This window comes from Rattus norvegicus, chromosome 5, assembly GCF_021556685.1.
Source record: "Rattus norvegicus strain SHRSP/BbbUtx chromosome 5, alternate assembly SHRSP_T2T, whole genome shotgun sequence".
NCBI classification, from domain to species: domain Eukaryota; kingdom Metazoa; phylum Chordata; class Mammalia; order Rodentia; family Muridae; genus Rattus; species Rattus norvegicus.
In genome coordinates, this window is record NC_141538.1 from 151944635 (window position 1) to 151964958 (window position 20324).

Here is a 20324-nt window from a genome sequence, read left to right on the forward strand (position 1 = left end):
TTCACTGTCCTTATCCTAGGAAAGGCCCCAAACCAGCTCAGTGGGTAAATGCAAACTGAAGGAGCGAAGGCCTGAGGCAGTCTACATAGGCAGCAAGGAAAGACCCAGTCTCAGGATGCCTGTAGCTTACTGCCAGGCACTCCTGTAAGGACCAGAGCTCCCACAGGTCAGTAACTGGTTGAATTTACTCTCTGGTCTCTTATGGTCCTGATGTTACTTGGTTACCCCATATACATGGATCCAGTCTCTCTCAAAGGCTTCTCATATGAACTAGAGAGAAACGTCTTATCCAGCTAGTAATACTAACAACCTTGTGGCCAAAGAAATCCACAGTATTTTCTTTAAATCATTAGTTAATCACCAGCTAACAGACTTATCTGACAGGCAGATGGGGTGGGCCTGGGTTGGGCAGTGCACATCTCAGAAATAGGGCCATTATAATCCCAGCAAGAAACCCTAACATTACAAAGCTAGAAAAGGCCAGGAGCAGCAACTGCTTATCTTGCCAAGGTCAAGCCTTGCCTATTATAGGAAGGCCAACTACACAGTGCCTGTTCCATCAAGACCACCAGCTACGATTCCTGGACTTAAGCAAGGACAGTTCTGGGTCTCAGAAATGTACCAGGGGGGAGGATACTGACTTAAGCGTCCACATCATCTGACTCTCCCCTCAGAACCACAGCAGCCAGAAAGCAAGGAGTGTCGTCTGGGGAGGGTGATACGCTGAACGTGAATAGTGACTGGGGACTGAGGGTCTCTGGTTTTGTAAAGTTCTAAAATTATATTAGCCAGAGATCTTCACTACCACAGTCTAGATAAAAGTTTGAATCCTTAGGTAGAACAAGTAGACCTGGTAATGGAGAATAGACAAGATTCTGAAGGAAGAAAAGAAAAGGCAGCCACCAACCTCAGTATCTTTAAACCGGGACAACAATGCAAGGAAGCCTCGGTCAAGTTCTAGAAGACGATGTGGGGAAATCCAAACATTCTTATTATGTCCTCTCAACGTGCTTCCTTTCATCTGAAACCTGGCTTCTCTCCTGCTCCCAAAATGGTGGCAAATTACCTTAACTCATCTCAGTAGACAATATTGAGCATTCCTTCTACATCAAGGCTGGCCTTAAGTGACAACTGTGCTGATTCTCGAGCTCCTGTCTTCAATCTCTAGGTTCCAGCTGCAAAGGCATGGCTTCTCAGCCTCCTCTGGTAAGTGTTAAACGGGGAAGGAGGCTGCTAGCTTAGAGGGTGATCATGGTAATCAAAGATTATGTCACAATACTTGTCAGTTCCATGCTGGTGCGCGGGGGAAGAGGAACGGGCTTAGGACACAGGAGATGATGGATAAGGACTGGCTCCTCAGAACGGCACCAGAACTGCTCGGACTCAACACACCTTCCGGGCAGAGCTCCAAGTGTCTCACTTGATATGGGAAAACAACTCCACAGAAAGCCTCTGGACTAAGTTTGACAGATTCCCAACTTAACTAAAGGGAGTCCCAATGGTTTCTCTACAAAGTATTTCTAGGTAGACTTGGCTTATTTCCAAAGACCCAACCACCTCATCCCACCCCGACAAACAAAAATAACTTGGTGATTATGTATTTTGGGGTTGGTGTTCTGGGTTTGGCTGGTATTTTCTATAGAACATTATAAAAACATCAAATGAGAGGGAAAAAGAAGAAAAATGAATGAATGTAAGCCAAGACAAGGCAACAGAATCATCCCTACACTGTCAGGAATCTCACAAGATTCTTGGTTTGAAGGACTTGCTCCTTCCAGAGTTAATGCCATGATCTGTATCTTCTCATCTTCATTTCTTTCTGGGTGAGCCCCAAGCCCCCCCTCCCTGTGTGTGAGTGCCTGTGTAGATGGGAAATGGGAGAAGCTGCGTCAGCACAGTTAATACTGTGTTAGCACGGTTAATACTGTCTCAGTTCTCCATCCCCCGCAACTGTGAATGTTAAAGAACTAGAAGCTACATCTTCAAGAACTCAGCCACTGCAGACAGTAAGCTCCACGTCCAGTTAAGGCAGTGCAGACCAGAGTTCCATTTCTTCCGCTTGTTTCTGTAGGAGCATTTTGGTTCCAGGCTTGACCTACGTAGTTTTTGGTGGCAGCAACTACTGCTTTATGCTGTTGAGGTTTTGAGACAGGGTTTCTCTGTGCAACCCTGGCTGTCCTGGAACTCACTCTGAAGAACAAACCAATCTCAAATCACCTCTGCCTCTCAAGTACTGGCATTAAAGGTGTGCGCCCTTACCTCTGGCTGAGACTGCTGCTTTTTGATTCCTGGGTCACAGATCTTGGGGGAAGGGGGGAACCTCAGGGCCAGTCAGACAGTGCTTCTGGGTCAAACTGAGGCCAAAGTGACTGTTTCTGACTGAAGTCTGCACAGCACCACATCCTAACGAACTCAAAGTCATCATTACTGAACGTTTTTCTACAACCAACCCATGATACAGCCCTAAACACTCTGCTTCAGTATATAAGGTGACCCATCAGAGAAGCTATGTAGGAAATAAAACAGACTCGATCACAAAGCTTACACTCCCAAACAAATGCTTTTCTTGGGAGGAGGAGGGGAGCCCTTTAAATATATCGGTCCAGAATGGCCTCCTTCCTTTCTTCCGTTTTTTACAACTTCCCTGCACATTCTCTCCCATTCTCAGTTGGAGAGAGAGGGGGGGGGGGGGAGGGAGAGGGAGGGAGGGAGTGTGTGTGTGTGTGTGTGTGTGTGTGTGTGTGTGTGTGTGTGTGTGTATGGGAAGGTGCATAAAGACTTGAACTAGTGTAGTAGGCCTTTTAGTCCCCGCACTATTAGGAGTCCCAGGCAAAGGCAGCTGGATGGATCTATTTGAATTTGAAGCCAACCTTTCTACATAGGGAGTTCCAGGTCAGTCAAGGCTATGTATAAAGATAATGTCTCAGAAAGAAAAACAAAACCAAAATCCACCAACAAAAAGACTTGAACTGTTCTCTTAAGCAGGACCCCTTTTCATCCTTATGTTCTCTTCGGCTGTTCAGAAGACAGTGATACCCACCCACCACCCATTCTAGACTCCCTAAGAGATGCTTGCACTAACAGGGTACCGAGTGTCTTCCTCAGAGGTAGGAAACATGTTTCTAAGCACCAGCTGCAAAAGAACAAGGAACAGCAGTCCTAATAACCTAGGACATCTAATGAGTGAGTGGAAGATAGCCCCAATTATTTTTCTTAAGTTTCTGGTCTAATTTCCTTTAGCAGGCTGGGGATGAACTGAAACACAAGTCGCAGTTATGTGGTGAGCTTCATTGGGGAAGGGGGTACTTCCCATCAGCCCTTCTAGGTACGACCACCTCAGGAGCCACCATATTAAAAGGTCAGCTGCTTCTCAGGCTGAAGCTATTCTAAAGAAAACAAGAGGGTCCAGAGAGAAGAATCTGCATGAGACACAGGCAGGAAGTGTAGCTGAGCCACCGAAGACGAGAATAGAAACAGGAAGTGGCCCAGGGACAGCACGCAGTTATGTGTGTGTAGCACAGGCTCCGGAAGGCACCAGCAGGATCTGAGCTAGAGCGGGCTGACTGAAAAAGGATGGCGAGTGAAGGTGTCTATGTGTGTGTGTCTTTGTCTGTGTGTCTTGGGTGGGGGTGGGGATTCCCTTTCAAGGACACAGAGAACGCTCTGGTTCAATTCTAGGTGCTGCCAGGTTTAGATCACCCCTTTGCTTACCAAAATATTCTGTCAGTATCTGTCACCCTTAGGAAATAAAAACAGCATCATTAAAATCCTTCAATTCTCCCCAAAACTTTAACCATTCATGGGATTTGTTGCTCCTCCCCAAAAGATAGCAAAAAAGACGGCTTAAGCTTAACTAGGTAGCAACATGTAGGAGTCCTTTCAGGAAAGCTTACTGAACACATACATAAACTTAGCCGACAGCATAGATCGGAGAATTCGAAGTCTTCGAGCAAACATACCATGCATGGTGTTATGCCAACACCAAAAATGAGAACCAAGTTCCTAAGAAACTGCACTAGAAACCTGCTGGGTCATTAGAGACAAAGCAGAACACAGAGCCACGCCCACAAACTGAGCCCTTAGGAGGGAGCTGGATGTTCCAGGACAGCCTGGGCTACAGAGTTCTGGATCACTGTGAGTTACATAGCAAAGCAATATGGATAGACACAGAGAATGACTGTATCTCAATCAATCAAAAGAAATAACGCAGGATGGGGTTCGCAGGGTGGGTGGGGTGGGTAGGGTGTGTGGGGTGGGTGGAGTACTGGGGTGGGGTGGGACGACACAACAAGACACAGACGACACCTGGGAATTATGAGGGATTTTAAGATTGCAGAGGAATGCTAGGAGCTGCAGCCCTGAGGACATCAAGGTCTCAAAAGCATCCATAAAACAAGTGATGTAATCTCACAACCAGAGACTATTTAAACTTTATTATACTTGGTCAGGAACTTGTACTGTACACTCAAGTTCCCAGCCTGGTATTTCCTCATTTTCTTTGAAAATTCCTAACTCTGGGCTTTTTAAGTCATTAGACCCATGGATAACTTAAGGTGTCTAGAGTAATACCAGTCAAGGACTTAGAGGCAGAAGCAGGGAAGAGGTAACTACCCACCCCATCTCTTGAGTTTCATGTCACCCAAGGCTGCAGAGTGAGACCCTGACTAAACAAACTAAGCAGTCCTAAAGGACCCAGACGTCTATGACACAGCCTTCTTCCTAAGGCAGAAAAGCTGTGAGCACAGAGGAGCAGGGAACTGGCTTGAGATATGTCTCATCAAAATGGCTGCTGAAACGAGACCAGACAAGGACTGCACCACCAGGCATGCTAACTTGGAAGGGGGACCTAAGACAAAGAACCACCAGCAACTAAGGAACAGGAAGAAATACGGACTTCTCCATGGAAAAACACAGCAACTGGTGATCCAATGCTGAATTTCACTCCTGAAAATATACATATAGGACTGGAGAGATGGCTCAGTGATTAAGAGCACTGGCTACTCTTCCAGAGGTCCTGAGTTCAATTCCCAGCACCCACATGGCAGCCTACCACAATCTATAATGGGATTTGATGTCCTTTTTGGCATGCAGGCATACATGTGAACAGAGCACTCATACATAAAATACACAAAAATGCAAAATAAAAATCTAGAAAACATACACAGGCAGGTGATGATGGGACACAGCTTTAACCTCAGTAGTCTAGGAAGCAGAGACAGAAAATCTGTGAGTTCTCTGCCTGTCAGAGCTACAGAGTGAGTTCCAGGTGTACAGAGAAACCCTGTCTCAAACAAAACAAGCAAAGCCATACAACCAACATTACATAGACTGAGTAGGTTGAATTTATAAACAAACAAACAAATAAATCCATCCATCTATACATACATACAAGGGTCAACTGGCCGAGGTGCCTGTTACTTAACATATCAAAGTGGACCTGGCAGCCAGGTTCACCCTACCAGCTACAAGGTCCTCCTGGCCAGCATACCCTGTCCTTTATCCTGATTTCTCCAACCCAATAGGCTGAGCTGCTCTTCACTGTATAATCTATAATGATTTTAGTTACTAGCTCTTTGTAATTTTGTTAACTTTAGACCTCCTGGTTGCTGCTTCTGGTTCCCTGGTTTCCCCTCTCCCCAGCTCAAACGGTCATGTCCACCCTGGACTCTCTCCGAGGTGCCTGGCTTTGGCTGTGGTCTCCCACACATCTATAATAAACTTTCTCCTCTACCCCAGCATGACCGGTCACGTTCCTTTCCCCTTTCATTTTCTTCAGTATAGATACAGACAGACACACATCTAACAGCAAGTAATCAGAAAGAAGATGCGCATCTGAAATACATCAAAGGAGGGTGATATGAGGGAAGGTTCGGAGGGAAGAAGGGGAAATGATGTAATTACATTATAGTCTCAAAAAAGGAAAAAGAAGAAAGGCCAACAGATCAGGGATAGGGCAGGTAGAACTGTCTGCATCCTCCGGCAATTCCACAGATGATATTCTGAGTAGTAAAGAGCGGGTTTAATTTAGCATTAACCAGGGGGCTTTGTTCCAGACCAGAAGTTCTCTAAGACAGGGAGGGCTCACTGCTATCCAAAACCCAGGCGGTGAGGACCCAAACCCTAGCCAGGCCTATTCTCCGAAGTTCTCTAGATGACTCCTCATTCCAATGGCTTACCCTGGGAGACAGCTGCCCAGTGGCCCATTTACATCTCCTCACCTGTGACTTACAAACAAAAGTGAAAGGGAGGCCAGAAAGATGGCTCAGCCTGAGGGGTCTGAATTAGATCTCTGGTCCACTTAGTGGAAATCCCAAAAATTGTTCTGACCCCGACAAAGCAATGTGGTATTTGGGAATCCATGGGCACAGACTTAACAAACAAATCCAATTTCTAAAAAGCGAAATCCATTTACTGTCCTTCCCACCCAAGGACAGGCCTACTGATACTTTATACTGCAGAGCATGACTGTAGATGGTGTGGTGGCTCATCCCTGTAATGCCAACACTGATGTAGAGGAAGGAAGATCTGAGTGAAGGTTGAGGTAAGACCAGGAGCAGCTCAAAACTTAGGAACATTGGCTGTTCTCTGGCAGGACATGGTACCTCACAACCATTTGTAATTCCAGTCCAAGGGGAACCTGTGCACATCCTCCTGGCTTCTGCAGGTAGCTGGCATACACAGCACTCATGTGGTACACAGATGCACATACAAAACCACCCCTACACATAAAGTAATACATTCCAAGACAGTGGCTGGAGAGACGGCTCAGTGGTTAAGAGTACCAGCTGTCCTTTCAGAGGACTAGGGTTCAATTCCCAGCACCCACATGGCAGGTCACAAGTTTGTAACTCCAATTCCAGGGGATCCAACATCCTTACACAGAAATACATGCAAAACGCAGATATATGTAGAATAAAAATAAACAATCATTAAGAAAATGCAAAACACTGAAACATAGAGGGGTCTCTTCTCAACAAACAGCAAATGACTAGATCATCTATGGCAGTATTATATGGGTGGCATGATAAAGGAAATGTTTCATTTGAAATGAGAGTTAGAGCCAAGTTCTGACTCTGAACATTGTATTTTTCACATGACACAGGAATGGGTACAGTTCAATATACTGTAGCTGTCTGCAGGTGGCTAGAGCCACCTTCCCAGACCCACTCAGTGCTATCTAAAGATGGTTAAAACTCCAAGGGGTAAAAGAACCAGGTATGGGGGTGCGTGCCTTCAATCCCAGCCCTTTGGAGGCAGAGGCGGGCTGATCTCTCTGAGCTTCAGACCACCCTGGTCTACGAAGCAAGTCCAGGACAATCAGGACTATACACAAAACAAAACAAAAAAGGAATTAACATAAACAAACAAACAAACAAACAAAGCAAGCCTCTGGTCCTGTCAGACTTGACTTTAATAAATAGACCCATGCCCGCCAAGTAGGGACCCAAGATTCAGATCTTCAACAGCAGCCTCTTAACCCAAGTTCTCAGACAGAGAAGAATGACCTCCATAATCTAAGCCGGTTTTCTTTTTCTCCCCTATTCCAGCACCATTACCCTTTCCTCTTCCACTGTGGGGCAGGGGACTTGGGCTGACCCCGCCAGCTCTCCTGCTCAGTACCTATTAACAGTTCTCCTCATTGCATGTGTAGTGCCCAGCGTACTGTAGTACCCAGGAGGCAGCTGCAGGATGATCGGTAGGTTTCAAGCCCGCCAGGGCTGTCTGAGATAGAGGAAGAGTCGAAGGGACAGACAAGGCTGTCCTGCCATTCCTCCCTGTGTTCATTTCCATTGCCTATGTAGAAAAGATCCCAATAAAAATGCTTCATGACAAACCACCTGTCTGTTTTCCTTGATATAAGCTTGATACAGACTGTTTTCTCTTCTCCTTTGGCTCCCGAAATATCCAATCCTGGTCCTATGCCGATCTCTCCATCTCTGCTGGCTGCCTCCACCTGTGACTACAGGCATTGTTCAGGGCTCCATCTGGCTCTGTTCTCTATACTCTAATCATAGCCGCTAAGGTCTACTTCATTTCATGGTTTAACTATTAACTATCAAGCAAGACAGCTCTCCAGCACTACCTGAGTAATCTTGTCAGAGCTTTAGTCTTTCATCTCTGACTAGTAATTAGCCATGTCTCCGGACATCTTACTAAAGCTAATTATTCTAAACCAGAAAATGACACTTAACTTGGACTCAACAATAAGTTTCCCCTGTTAGACTTAGGTGATGAGATCATTTCCCTCTCTTCTCTCTCCCTTAGAAAGATCTTATCAATCAATCAATGTCTTTACATTTTGCACCAAGTACGATACATCTATTTTCAAACTTGGGAAATTCTTTCCTGAACAAGACCATGCAATTTGATAGAGGGGGCAGACCCTTGTACCTCTCACCAGAATTAAATATAACAGTTTAACTTTTACTCCCGTGATCTCAGACCCTGGCCTTTCCAAGCCATAGAGAACAGCAACAATTTAAAGGAAACCCCAAGCTCAACGCTTATGGTCTAATGTTCATCCTCTACAGTACAACTCACTCTAGGAACCTGTCGGAGCCTGAATGTCTTCAGTGCACTCTTAGTGACCTCTGGCCTTGCTAGACTTTTTCTTACCTCAGGTTCATCTACCTCCAGTGCATACTCGACTTGTAGAACTCACTATAGAGATCTCCTCCTCCTGAGTGCTGGGATTAAAGACATTATCTCTCTATCCGACCATCATTTTTTTTGAGACAGGGTTTCTCTGTGTAACAGTCCCAGTCATCCTGGAACTTTCTAAGTAGACCAGGCTGGCCTTGAACTCAGAGATCTGACTGCCTCTGCATCCCAAGTACTGGGAGTAATGGTGTACACCACCATGCCCAGCTGGCTTTTTTGAGATAGGGTCTCACTGAGTTATCTGGGCGCTTCTTGAACTTGGAAGCCCTTTGCCTTGGTCTGCCAAATAGTTGAGATGACATAAAGAGCGCATGCCACCAAGGCTCACCTACGCAGACACACACGAATCACTGACTCAGCAAGCAGGGGCAGCGTCATCAAGTGCTCCAGGCTTCTCTCCAGAGACAGGGAACTAACTTACCTGGGAAAAATACACCCCATAGAGGACAAGGGGGCCGGCGCCCACCAGGGAGAGAGCACTTGCTGCTCTTGCAAGGTCTCATTCACCTGCCAGCTCCCACAACTCCACAGGGACAACCTCCTCTGGCCATGGCAGGCACCAGGGACCCATGTGCTGCACATATATACATGTATGTAGACAAACACTCATACACATTTTTTTAAAAATAAACAACCCTTTCTCAACCCTGGGCATGTGTGTCTGCAGACCCAGTCATGGAGAGGCTGAGGAGATGGGGAACTCAAGACCAGCCTGTGCTATGGAGTGAGACTTTGTGTCTAACACACTAGACATGTCCACATGTCCACCCTCTATCCTTCAGAACATGAAGGACCTTATATGTCACAACACTAAACCTATAGACAACAGACAGTCAGTCAAGAGGTTTAAAGAAGCAGGCAGTACATGACCAGGTCCCTTTCCGCACCCCTCTGGTAAACTATTAAAGATAAACTTGAAGGGAAAGGGGAAAAAACAAAAACTAAGCAAGACACCAGTGAGAGGTTAACAGAGACCTGGAAGAGGAAGAAGGGAAATGGAGAAAACAGAAGAGACAAAGGCTTGTCTCTTGCGCCACAGCACAACTGTGAAGAGCAGAGGACAGTTCTGTAGAAATCCCCTTGTGCTTCAGCCAATTTCTGGGGACTGAATTCAGGTCACGGCTGTGCAATACTCTGCTATGACACCTGTCTGCCTCTCGAAATCTCTTAGGTAGATTGTAATTTAGGGGCCCATTGGGCAGAAGAGCTCCTGGGTGGCTATGCAGTGAGGGCTACCCTAAGCGAGGAATCAGCTGCTCCAAGGTCGCAGCTTCAGGGCAGTCTGTCTAAGCTGGGGTGTCATGAAGGGGAGCAGAGAACCCAGAGAACAGCCTGGGTTGACCTTCAGCAGGTGCTGTTCACCTTGGTTAGAGATAAGGTCTCTCCCTGGCTAGAACTGGCTGGATGAGGAAGTCCACATCCTTTTGATGGCACCTCCCAGCATTAGTTTTGTAAGCACTGTCCACTATTCCTGGCTCAGTTTCATGGCCACCAGAGCTCAGACTCAGGCCTGTGCTTATTGTACGGTAAGCCGTTTACATTACCTGAGACTCCCCAGCCACTTTCACTGTTCTCCATGCCCTTCTTCCTCCCTTTTCTTTAACTCCTCTCTTTCACTTTCTTGGCTATTGGAGGCAGAATCTCTCTGTGTAACCTTGCCTGTACTGGAACTCACTCTGTAGACCAGGCTACCCTCCGACAGAGATTCTCCTGCCTCTGCCCCCAAGTGCTGGGAGTAAAGACGTGTGCCACCACCACCCAGCTGCCTTCTCTATTTTCAACTCACCATCCACCCTCCAAATCCCAAGACAAGCAATCAGCAGTCTAAGTCCCCATCTCTCTCAAAGCTGCTACAGTGGCCACCTAGACTAGTTTTAAAGGTCAGTGTCTCATGTAAACTAGAACCATCAATACCAACTAAAAAAAAAATTGCAAACTTTGCATACATACCCAATGAATCGATCTTTCAAGTAGGGCTCAGTAATATTTATTTTCATTAATTGACAGATAATTTTTAATGCAGGCTAAAAATGACAAAGTTAATTATCTTCCCTCACTCAATGGGGCTTGTATTCTTGTACCCATTTTCCATGTCTCATCACCAGCACAGTTTCAAGTCTAAACAGAAGTTCATGAAAGTGTCCCTGTTTAAAATAAAGTATACGGGTTGGGGATTTAGCTCAGTAGTAGAACACTTGCCTAGCAAGCACAAGGCCCTGGGTTCCGTCCTCAGCTCCGGGGGGTGGGGGTGGGGAATACATTATTCTGGGAAACCACCACACTTGTCTAAATAGCTCTTAAAACAATCAAATACCCCCATCAATGAAAAGGTAAGGCCTCTTTAGATATCCTCCATGCACAGACCTATTCAACCACCCCAGACCTGAGGCTACAAGTATATACCAAGTACCATGTTTAGCTGAAGAGAACAGAAACTCAGACACAGACACAGAGACAGAGAGAGAGTCGCATGCCCAAAAGAATGTGCGTGCATCATGAGCGTGTATATGCAGGGAGTGTATATGCAGGGAGAAGCGAGGTCAGAAGAGGGCCGAACTCCCTGGAGCTGCAGGCACAGGCTCTTGTGAGTGCTTGATAGGTATGCAGGACTGCCCAAATAGAATCTTTTACAACCCAGCCAGTGATGTCACATGACCTTAATTCCAGAACACACAAGGCAGAAGCAGGTGAATCTCTGTGAGTTCCAGGTCATCTAAGGCTATACACATAGTGAGACCCTGTCTTAAGCACCCATCCTCTTCCTTCAAAAATCAAACAGCACCACAGCTCCAAGTTAATCACAAGTCGGACTTCAGTTTTTAGGACACTCTCTTATAATTCTGCCCCCAGGAGGAAATTAAAGGCCTCACCTGCCCCTTACAAGCACTGTCTTGACATAAACTAGCAGCTAATTCACAGGATGGATACCACATCGTAGCCTCACTTCCTAAAAAAATACTCTGGAAACCAGGAGTCCGGGCCTGTCCCGTCTGCCGTGATCTAGCATTGAAAACAACCTAGTAATAGGACCAAGTCATCCCATACAGTATACACAGCAATGTTGTTGGTATTTGCTTACTTTAGGGAATTAAAATTTAATCACAACATTACTCCCTTTTTCCCTCCCTCCAGCATCCCATATCCCACCCGGCTTCATTTTCAGGGCCCCCTTTTTCACTAATTATTTATTATGGGCAGTTTCCAGGCTCACTTTCTCAGTAAGTTGAGAGCCAATAACACATGCTAGGTACCATGACAGTGATAATCAAGGCATCAAGTCAGCCTGAAGTAAACACGTGCTAAATACATTAACTTAAGCCAGGCACAATGGCTTGTGGATATAATCCAAGCATTTGGGAACTTGGGCTACACAGTGAGTTCCAGGCTGGTCTAGGCTACAGAGATCTTTCTAAATACAAAGAAAATTATAAAAATAACCTTGGGCCAGGCAGTAGCAGCCTATGCCTTTAATCCCAGCACTTGAGAAGCAGAGCCAGGTGGATTTGAGTTTGGGGCCTGTTTGAAACCCCATCTAGAGGTTGTAAGCACTGGCTGCTCTTCCAGAGGACACAGGTTCAATTCCCAGCCCCCACATGGCAGTTTACAACTGTCTGTAACTCCTGTTCCAGGGATCTGACACCCCCATTCACTCCAACGTACATGAAATAAAATTAAAAAGAGAAAACCAGAAAGATAAGATAGGAAGAACATGTCCTTTTTTTTGTTTTTTGTTTTTTTTTTTTGTTGTTGTTTTCGGTTTTTTTTTTTTTGTTGTTGTTGTTGTTGTTTTTTTCCGGAGCTGGGGACCAAACCCAGGGACTTGGGCTTGCTAGCCAAGTGCTCTACCGCTGAGCTAAATCCCCAACCCCTTGTTTTTTTTTTTTTCTGGAGCTGGGGACGGAACCCAGGGCCTTGCGCTTCCTAGGCAAGCGCTCTACCACTGAGCTAAATCCCCAACCCCAACATGTCCGTTTTTTACCTGCTACTCTAACATGTAGCAGGTAAAAACCACTGGTCTTAGATCATATGAATACAAGGCATGGGGCCACTGACAAGCTGCCTACTCCCCAGAAGCTGCTGTTTGAACAAATGGACTATACTTTTCTAGGTTAGGATGGATAAGTGAGCCCAGAAAGCTATGCATACATGACTTTGCACCCTGGTCTCCAGACACTGAATTATTTGCTATGCTTGCTTACATCTACATATTACAGGGATTTTCTCCAGTCAACAAAAAACTGCACTTGCTTGTGAAGCCATCATAGCAGTTACTTATGATACCTTTGCACTTGAGGAAATGACCTTTAAAGGTATGGACCAGAGTAGAAGAGAAAGAGTAGAGAAGCGGTTGAGAAATGGGTGTGCTATGTACAAGGGTGAAAACATGAGGGTCTAAGTGCTGTCCATGCTCACACAAGGAGCTTGACAAACATGCCTTACTTTACACTTACAATTAGAAAGTGTTGTTAAGGGGACAAGAATCACTGTTTCTGTTGCCTGGGTAATGGCATACTAGGTTTTAGATTTTATATTAAAATCAGTGAAAAGTTAACTCACCAGTTGCAGAGCTGGCTCGGCAACTAGCTAAGAACACTGACTGCTCTTCCAGAGGACCCAAGTTCAATTCCCAGCACCTACATGAATGCTCACAATTGCCTGTAACTTCAGTCCCAGGGGACATAATGACCTTTTTTAAAATATCTCCAGGCACTGTGTGCACGTGATGAAAGACATACATGTAGGCAAAACACACACACACACACACACACACACACACACACACACACACACACAGAAAAAAATCAACTCATTAAATTCATTAAATGCCAGGTAATTGCTTCTAGATGATTTTGATATTATTATCTGAGAAAAAATTCCTCAAATGAATGAACAAAGATCGCAAATGGAGAGGAACTATCCGGTCAGTCAGCCCAGCTCTGTCCCCTTTTAGGGAAGGGGTGCCACAGTGGCTCGGTTAGTGTTTTGTCAACCTGACATAAGCGCCATCTGGGGAGAGGCGCCTCAGGTGAGGAAATGTCTTTGTTAAACAGCTGCTGGGGAGCTCGCAGACTTGACCCGTGTGAGGGGTGCAGTCCACTGTGGGTGCTGCCACCCCATGTGTCCTCCATGCCTCCCATGCTGAGCTCCTTCTCTGAACTTCTCATCAGGATGGGCTATAAACGATACTCTGAACTGAATCCTTTCCCCTCCAAATTGCTTCTGGTTGTGGTGTTTCTCATAGGAACAGACACTGGACTAAGATAACTAGCAGACTTACACCTCCTTTTTATAAGCGGCTAAGGAAAGAAAGAGTCTTGTAGAAACTCTGACTTCTTTCTTCTTCAGATGTGACTGTCTCCTACCCTCACTAGGTAAATCTTTCCACAAACAAACAAACAAACAAACAAAAAAAAGAATAACCACTTTTGCCATTTTAGAACCAGCTGAGGCCTACGCCAGCACCTGTTTACCTGTTTGCTTTGTTTTTGTTTTTTTTTAATTAAAAAAAAAAAAGGCGAACAAGCCACAGGTGTCTGACCAGCTCACCTATATGGAGTCTTCCGCCACAGAGCTACTCAGCCGCTTTGCCAGGTTCCATAATAGAAACCTAAACCTGGAAACAGTACTCTTCCTTCGGATCTCAGAAACACAACTCTTCCTGACTCCTGGAAGGTTAACTTCAGTCTGTATAAAACAGATTAACATGCCTGCCTATACCCTTTCAGAAAAATATAAAATATTTTTCAATCAAAAGGTTATCAGATCAAGGCTAACCTGGATAACAAAGAGAAACCCCATAACTACAGTCACCAGAATCAAGAAACCTTTTGAAGGTCAGCAATTCATAACGCTGACAGAAATCCATCAATCTGAGCTCCTGACACTATACTATAACAGGGCACTGAAATTAACTGCGCACAACAGATAAGGCAGGAGAACAACAGCCACACGGAAACTCTGCTTCAAAAAAATAACTGACAACAAAAAATAAGACCATATGCCATGCTCCACAAAGCAAACTGCACAACCCAAGTAGACTCAACCATCTGAGACAGACTTACTGGAACCAAGGATGGCCTTCAACTCAGCGAGTCTCTTCCCTAAGGTTCGCCAGTGCTAGGATTATAGGCTTATATAAGCCACCATAAAACTCCTCAAGATTTTAAAAGACTTACCTAGGCATATGTGATTGAACTCCCAACTTCTAACAGAAACAGAATTTACAATGGCAAATTTTCTACCTACCAACTTATGATTATGAGATCTGAAAGAAACCTATTTAATTTCTGGCCATGAAATTTACTTTCAGAGGATTAGACTCTGCATAACTGTTGTAGGGCCATGAGCAAACATTCCCACAATAGGTATCAAGCAGTTCCTGTACCCAAGATGACTACAGGACAGTATGTCACCATACATCAAATGTTCTTCTCTCTTAACCAGCAATATTAATCACCACCATCTAAAGCAGCGTAGGGTCATCTCAGATATGAAAATGAAGGCCCAGAAAAGTGATGTGACTTTGCTACAATATATAAAAAGGTAGTAGAATTAGGATGCAGACACATATTTTTCAAACATACATTCTCGAGTGTTGTTGTTATACCGGTGTTACAGCACACATGTAAGGTTAGAGAAAATCAGTTCATCAAGCTCAGTAAGTAGTAAGGGAACCATCCTGACAGGCCGCCTCTAGAGAGAACAATGCCTTTCTCAGAGTCTGGTCAGTAGATCCCACAAGCAGGCATTTGATTCCCTAACCAAGTATTTAGGTATCAAACACTCTAGTAGATAAAAGCACACATTCAAACAAAACCATCACCAGAAAAAACACTTCTGCTCAACTCACACTCAGTGAGACTCAACTCACAATGCAAGCTTCAATACACTCAGGTCCTAGCTCTTGAACTAATGCTAAGAGAGCTGGTTCAGCAGTAAAGAGCTCTGGATGCTCTTGCAGAAGACCTGGGCTTGACTGCCGACACCCAAAGCGACTAACAACCATTTGAAACTCTAGTCCCACGGGATCTAACAACATTTTGTTCTGGTCTCCGAGGGCACCGAGCATGCATGTGGTACACAGGAATGTATTGAGCCTAAAACCCATGAAAGTAAAACTGAAAATAAGGTTAATTTTTTGCAATTATTTTTGCACTGTGATAGACAACAGCCCTTTGAACATCTACATTTGCTCTGACCCTTATATTATAATTACTTTATGAATAAGAGGCCCAAAACTTTTAGAAAACAAAACAAATGCAGTGAGTGAAGGCAGAGGGAGGGGGGTGTGAGGCCAGGCAGGGTTACACAGTAAGCCCCTGACAAACAAAAGAACAGAGCAAACACTGGGTTTGGCAGTCCACATACGGGCCTAAGTTCCTAAGTGCTCTGGAAGGAGCAGAGGGTCAGGAATTGAGGGCAGCTTTAGGCACATGTAGAGTGAAAATTAAACCAGGAAACTGGAGACTGTCTCAAAAACAAATAACCCTACACACAAATCACAAACCTATCCCTGGATAAACAGACAAAACATGTTCTACAAAGTCAAGTCTATGAATTCCCACTCAGAATTTTGAACATCTCAGATCAATGCCACCGAGACACGTGAAACCTGGTTTAGGATTAGTTCCTCTCTATTCCACCCCCCTTACAGGTCTTGGAAATACTCACAGGCAAGCTGGAGGGTCTTGACTGAAGACTCAGGTTCATATCTTCTTGCCCTCCCTTGCTGGAGGTCATCGAGGGGGCTGAGGATGCCTGAGACCCAAATGAATCTTGAGAAAGCTCCTGTAAGGAAACACAAAAGAGCTGTGAGGGCTGCTCCGAATGGCAGTGCATACCTTTAAACTCAGCACATGGGAGACAGAGGCAGGCTGGTCTCTATTCAACAGCAGCCAAGGTTACACAGAAACCCTGCCCCAAAACAAGAAAAGAGACCGACCAACTAACCGGGCTGCAACTGCAGAGACAAAGAAGCCTGTTTTCCTTGTAGATCCAGGTTCAGTTCCCAGGATCCACATAAAGGCTCACAACTCACAGCTATCTGAACTTTTTTTTCCTTTTCTTTTTTTCGGAGCTGGGGACTGAACCCAGGGCCTTGCGCTTGCTAGACAAGCGCTCTACCACTGAGCTAAATAAATCCCCAACCCCCTGAACGTTTGTTATAGAGGCTCTAGCATAGTTTCCTGGCTTCTACGGGCATCGAGTACACACAAAGTAAACAAGCACACATACAGGCAAAACACCCATTCAAATGAGAATAAGAGACCAGGCAAGTGCACTTGAGGGGGAGAAGCACAACTGCTTGTATTATTTGCAGAGACAAAAACGTAAGCAATGGTTCTTCAGGATGTTAAGAGTGAGCCTGGGGTTGGGGATTTAGCTCAGTGGTAGAGCCTAGGAATCGCAAGGCCCTGGGTTCGGTCCCCAGCTCCGGAAAAAAAAAAAAAAAAAGAGTGAGCCTGATACGGTATCGAACGCCTGTGATCCCATCACTAGCCAGGCCAATGCAAGAGGATGGTAAATTCAGTGTGGCCTGCATTTGAGGCATTATCTCAAAACAAAAAACAAACAAAACTTCCAAACAAATCCATCTCAACAGTGGAATTTGATGGAATTGTTTTCTATTTACTATTACCCCAGAGGAGCCATTTCTTAGAGTTAAAGGCAGAAATCTAACTGAAAGTTTAGTATCTTATCAATGAATGGATCCGATTAATTTTAAAGATTTATTTATTTTATTTATATAAGCACACTGTAGCTGTCCTCAGACACACCAGAAGAGGGCATCAGATCCCATTACAGATGGTTGTGAGCCACCATGTGGTTGCTGGGATTCGAACTCAGGACCTCTGGAAGAGCAGCCAGTGCTCTTAACCACTGAGCCATCTCTCCAGCCCCCTCCCCAATTAATTTTAAAAATAACCAAAACCTGCTAGCACATTTACCTAGAGTTTAATTGATTTTGCATATGGTAAAGCTCTCAAAACACCAAGCTGTAAGGCTTCGGGCTGAGTCCATGCAGAGCAAGAGTTGGAGCGTCTTACCTGTGGTGGAGGGAAGCGCTGCTGGGAATAGGCAGTTTGCTGGGACTGCTGAGGCTGGGGCTGAGGGTACGCGGCCTGCTGGGAGAGCGTCGAGGATGCGGGCTGCTGAGGTTGCTGCTGCTGGTAGGGAGCCTGTGCCTGTGGCTGTGAGTAGGGGGGCTGGCTCTGGGGGTGCTGTTGTGTGGTGGACTGCTGGGAGGGATATGGAGTTTGGGACTGCTGATGTGGAGGCTGGGAAGGCTGCTGGGAATATGGAGGCTGAGAGGACTGAAGTTGTGGTTGCTGAGTCTGCGGCTGCTGCTGATATGAAGGCTGGGCATGAGGGGTCTGAGACGGTGGCTGCTGGGAGTAAGGTGGCTGCTGCTGCTGCTGGGGATGAGGACTTTGCTGGTTATAGTACGGAGTCTGGCCCTGCTGACCATAGGCACTGGGGCCTTGCTGTCCGTAAGGTGGAATCTGTAGGAAAGAAAACAACCTTTTAGAGTGAGTCACCTCCATGAAGTTGGGTGTGGAGAGCAGTCAAGCCACATCTCAGGGTCCATCCTTCGACCACCCTCTAGGAGCTAAGCCATAAAGAATGGCCAGACTCTTCAAACGTAAGGCTGGATTCACTCATGAACTGATGCTAGTTAATACTCACACAACTCATATGCGCTCAACAACAGTGATTCCCCAGTGAGCCTGCTCTTTTCATCCTGGCCTAGATTGGTTTTGTTAAGAATTTTTTCCTAACTACCATAAAGAGACACTAGGCACTTGGTTCATACAATTGAAGACCCAGTGTTTAGTAGTCTGGATAATATACAAATCACTAAGCTACCCTGCTGCTCGTTCATTTAGTCTTCATTTTAAAATTATTCAGGAGCGGGCTGGAGAGATGGCTCAGTGGTTAAGAGCACCGGCTGCTCTTCCAGAGGTCCTGAGTTCAAATCCCAGCAACCACATGAGGGCTCACAACCATCTGCAATGGGAGCTGATGCCCTCTTCTGCTGTGTCTGAGGACAGCTACAGTGTGAGAAAGGAGAAGGGCCTCCTCACCACAAGGCAAGCGGCACAGATGGTACCGCAGGAGCAGAAGCAGGTGCTCAGCTGTGGCCTTTGTACCATTTCATCTCCCAAGGGGAGACCGGCAAGGTCAAGGACGACAGGCGCTGAAGTATACTGGGTTAAATGCAAGCTATGCTGAGAACTAAGATAGACATGGAACATACGCAGAATGGTTTGGAGAACCTTGTCCTTATTAGCAGTTAAGCCAGCAAGTCCATGTGCATAGCAAGATGCCTGGAAACCATTCTCATCCTATACCTCAAACATAAATTGTGGACAGCAAAAAAGTGTCAAGGGAATCAATCAAATACCTGCTGTGCATAAGAGAGGCTACCCATGGCACTCTGAGCCCGGCCCTGCATGGTCATCGGGTACCGCTGTGGAGTCTGGGACCCATATGGCTGCCCTGGGTACCCATGTCCTTGTTGCGGTCCTGAAGGAGGTCCCTGTTGTTGTGAGTATGGGTTAGTCCCACCATACGGCTGAGGTCTCATCTTTCCCATCTGATCCATTGGACTCGATGACTATAAAATAAAAAACATTTTCATCACCCTCAGGCTTCAACTGTCTCTTGCCAACAGGAATATACAGATGTCAATTCTAAGTCCACATGCTACAAGAGAAACCAGTTATTATAAAAAGTAATGGGACAGTTCCTGTAACCCTACAGTAGTCACTGAAAAGACTTTCATAACTAAAATGGCAGTGATACACGAAAGCATTTGGAAGCTAAAAGTTACTTTCTAAGGAAGGTACTGTTAGTGTTCAGGGAAAGGCCAGGTACAGAGTCACTAACATGCGCATAGCCCAGCACAGAAGTCAGGACAGTTAGAAAGGACAGTATTACCCACATACATTAATTACTATAACCTTGTTCACCATCAAAACTGATTGTTCCAATGCATCAAAAACTGAGATACACACGCACCCTTGAAAGCTGAAAGAGGCGTGGGGGGCTGACTCCACAGTCCACCAATGGAAACTTTCCTACGCGTGCCTACTGTGCCATTGTACAGAGTAGTTCCATTTACACTTTCTTCAAGTGAGCAACAGGCTTTGCAATAGTTGCTGAAAGAACAGTAATGAATTTGGAGCCTAGTCTATTTTGAGTAAAAAATCCTTTTCGTTTAAAACTGAAAATTTTAGCGGTTGGGGATTTAGCTCAGTGGTAGAGCGCTTGCCTAGGAAGCGCAAGGCCCCAGCTCCGAAAAAAAGAACCAAAAAAAAAAAAAAAAAAGAAAAGAAAAAAAACTGAAAATTTTAGCCAGGCAGTGGTGGCAGCACATGCCTTTAATCCCAACGCTCAGAAGGCACAAGCAGGCAGAGAAGTCTAATAAGGCCTGCTAGGACTAGACAGAGAAGCCCTGTCTCAAAAACAAATAAACAAAAGTGAAGCTGAAAATAATACAAGGACAGAACTTTGTCTCTTCAAAGAACAAGATACAGGGCTGGAGAAATGCTCAACAGGTAGGTAAGGGCATTTCCTGCTCTTCAGGAGTTTGGTTCCCAACACTGGACTGCTCATTCTAGCTCCAGGGGATCCAATGATCTCCTCTTCTGGTCTCAGCA

At 45.4% G+C, this 20324-nt stretch overlaps 1 protein-coding gene across 8 annotated transcripts in view; it reads right to left on the reverse strand.

The window, feature by feature from the left end:
• The window catches only part of Arid1a (AT-rich interaction domain 1A), a 73194-nt gene that overhangs the window by 23541 nt on the left and 29329 nt on the right, over positions 1-20324 (reverse strand). For 7 of the 8 annotated variants that reach the window (NM_001401279.1, NM_001401278.1, XM_087547853.1 and 4 more), the window contains 3 exon segments: positions 16333-16449; positions 17709-18164; positions 19067-19279. In NM_001401279.1, coding sequence (NP_001388208.1) covers positions 16333-16449; positions 17709-18164; positions 19067-19279 — 786 coding nt within the window. 8 annotated transcript variants of the gene reach the window in all.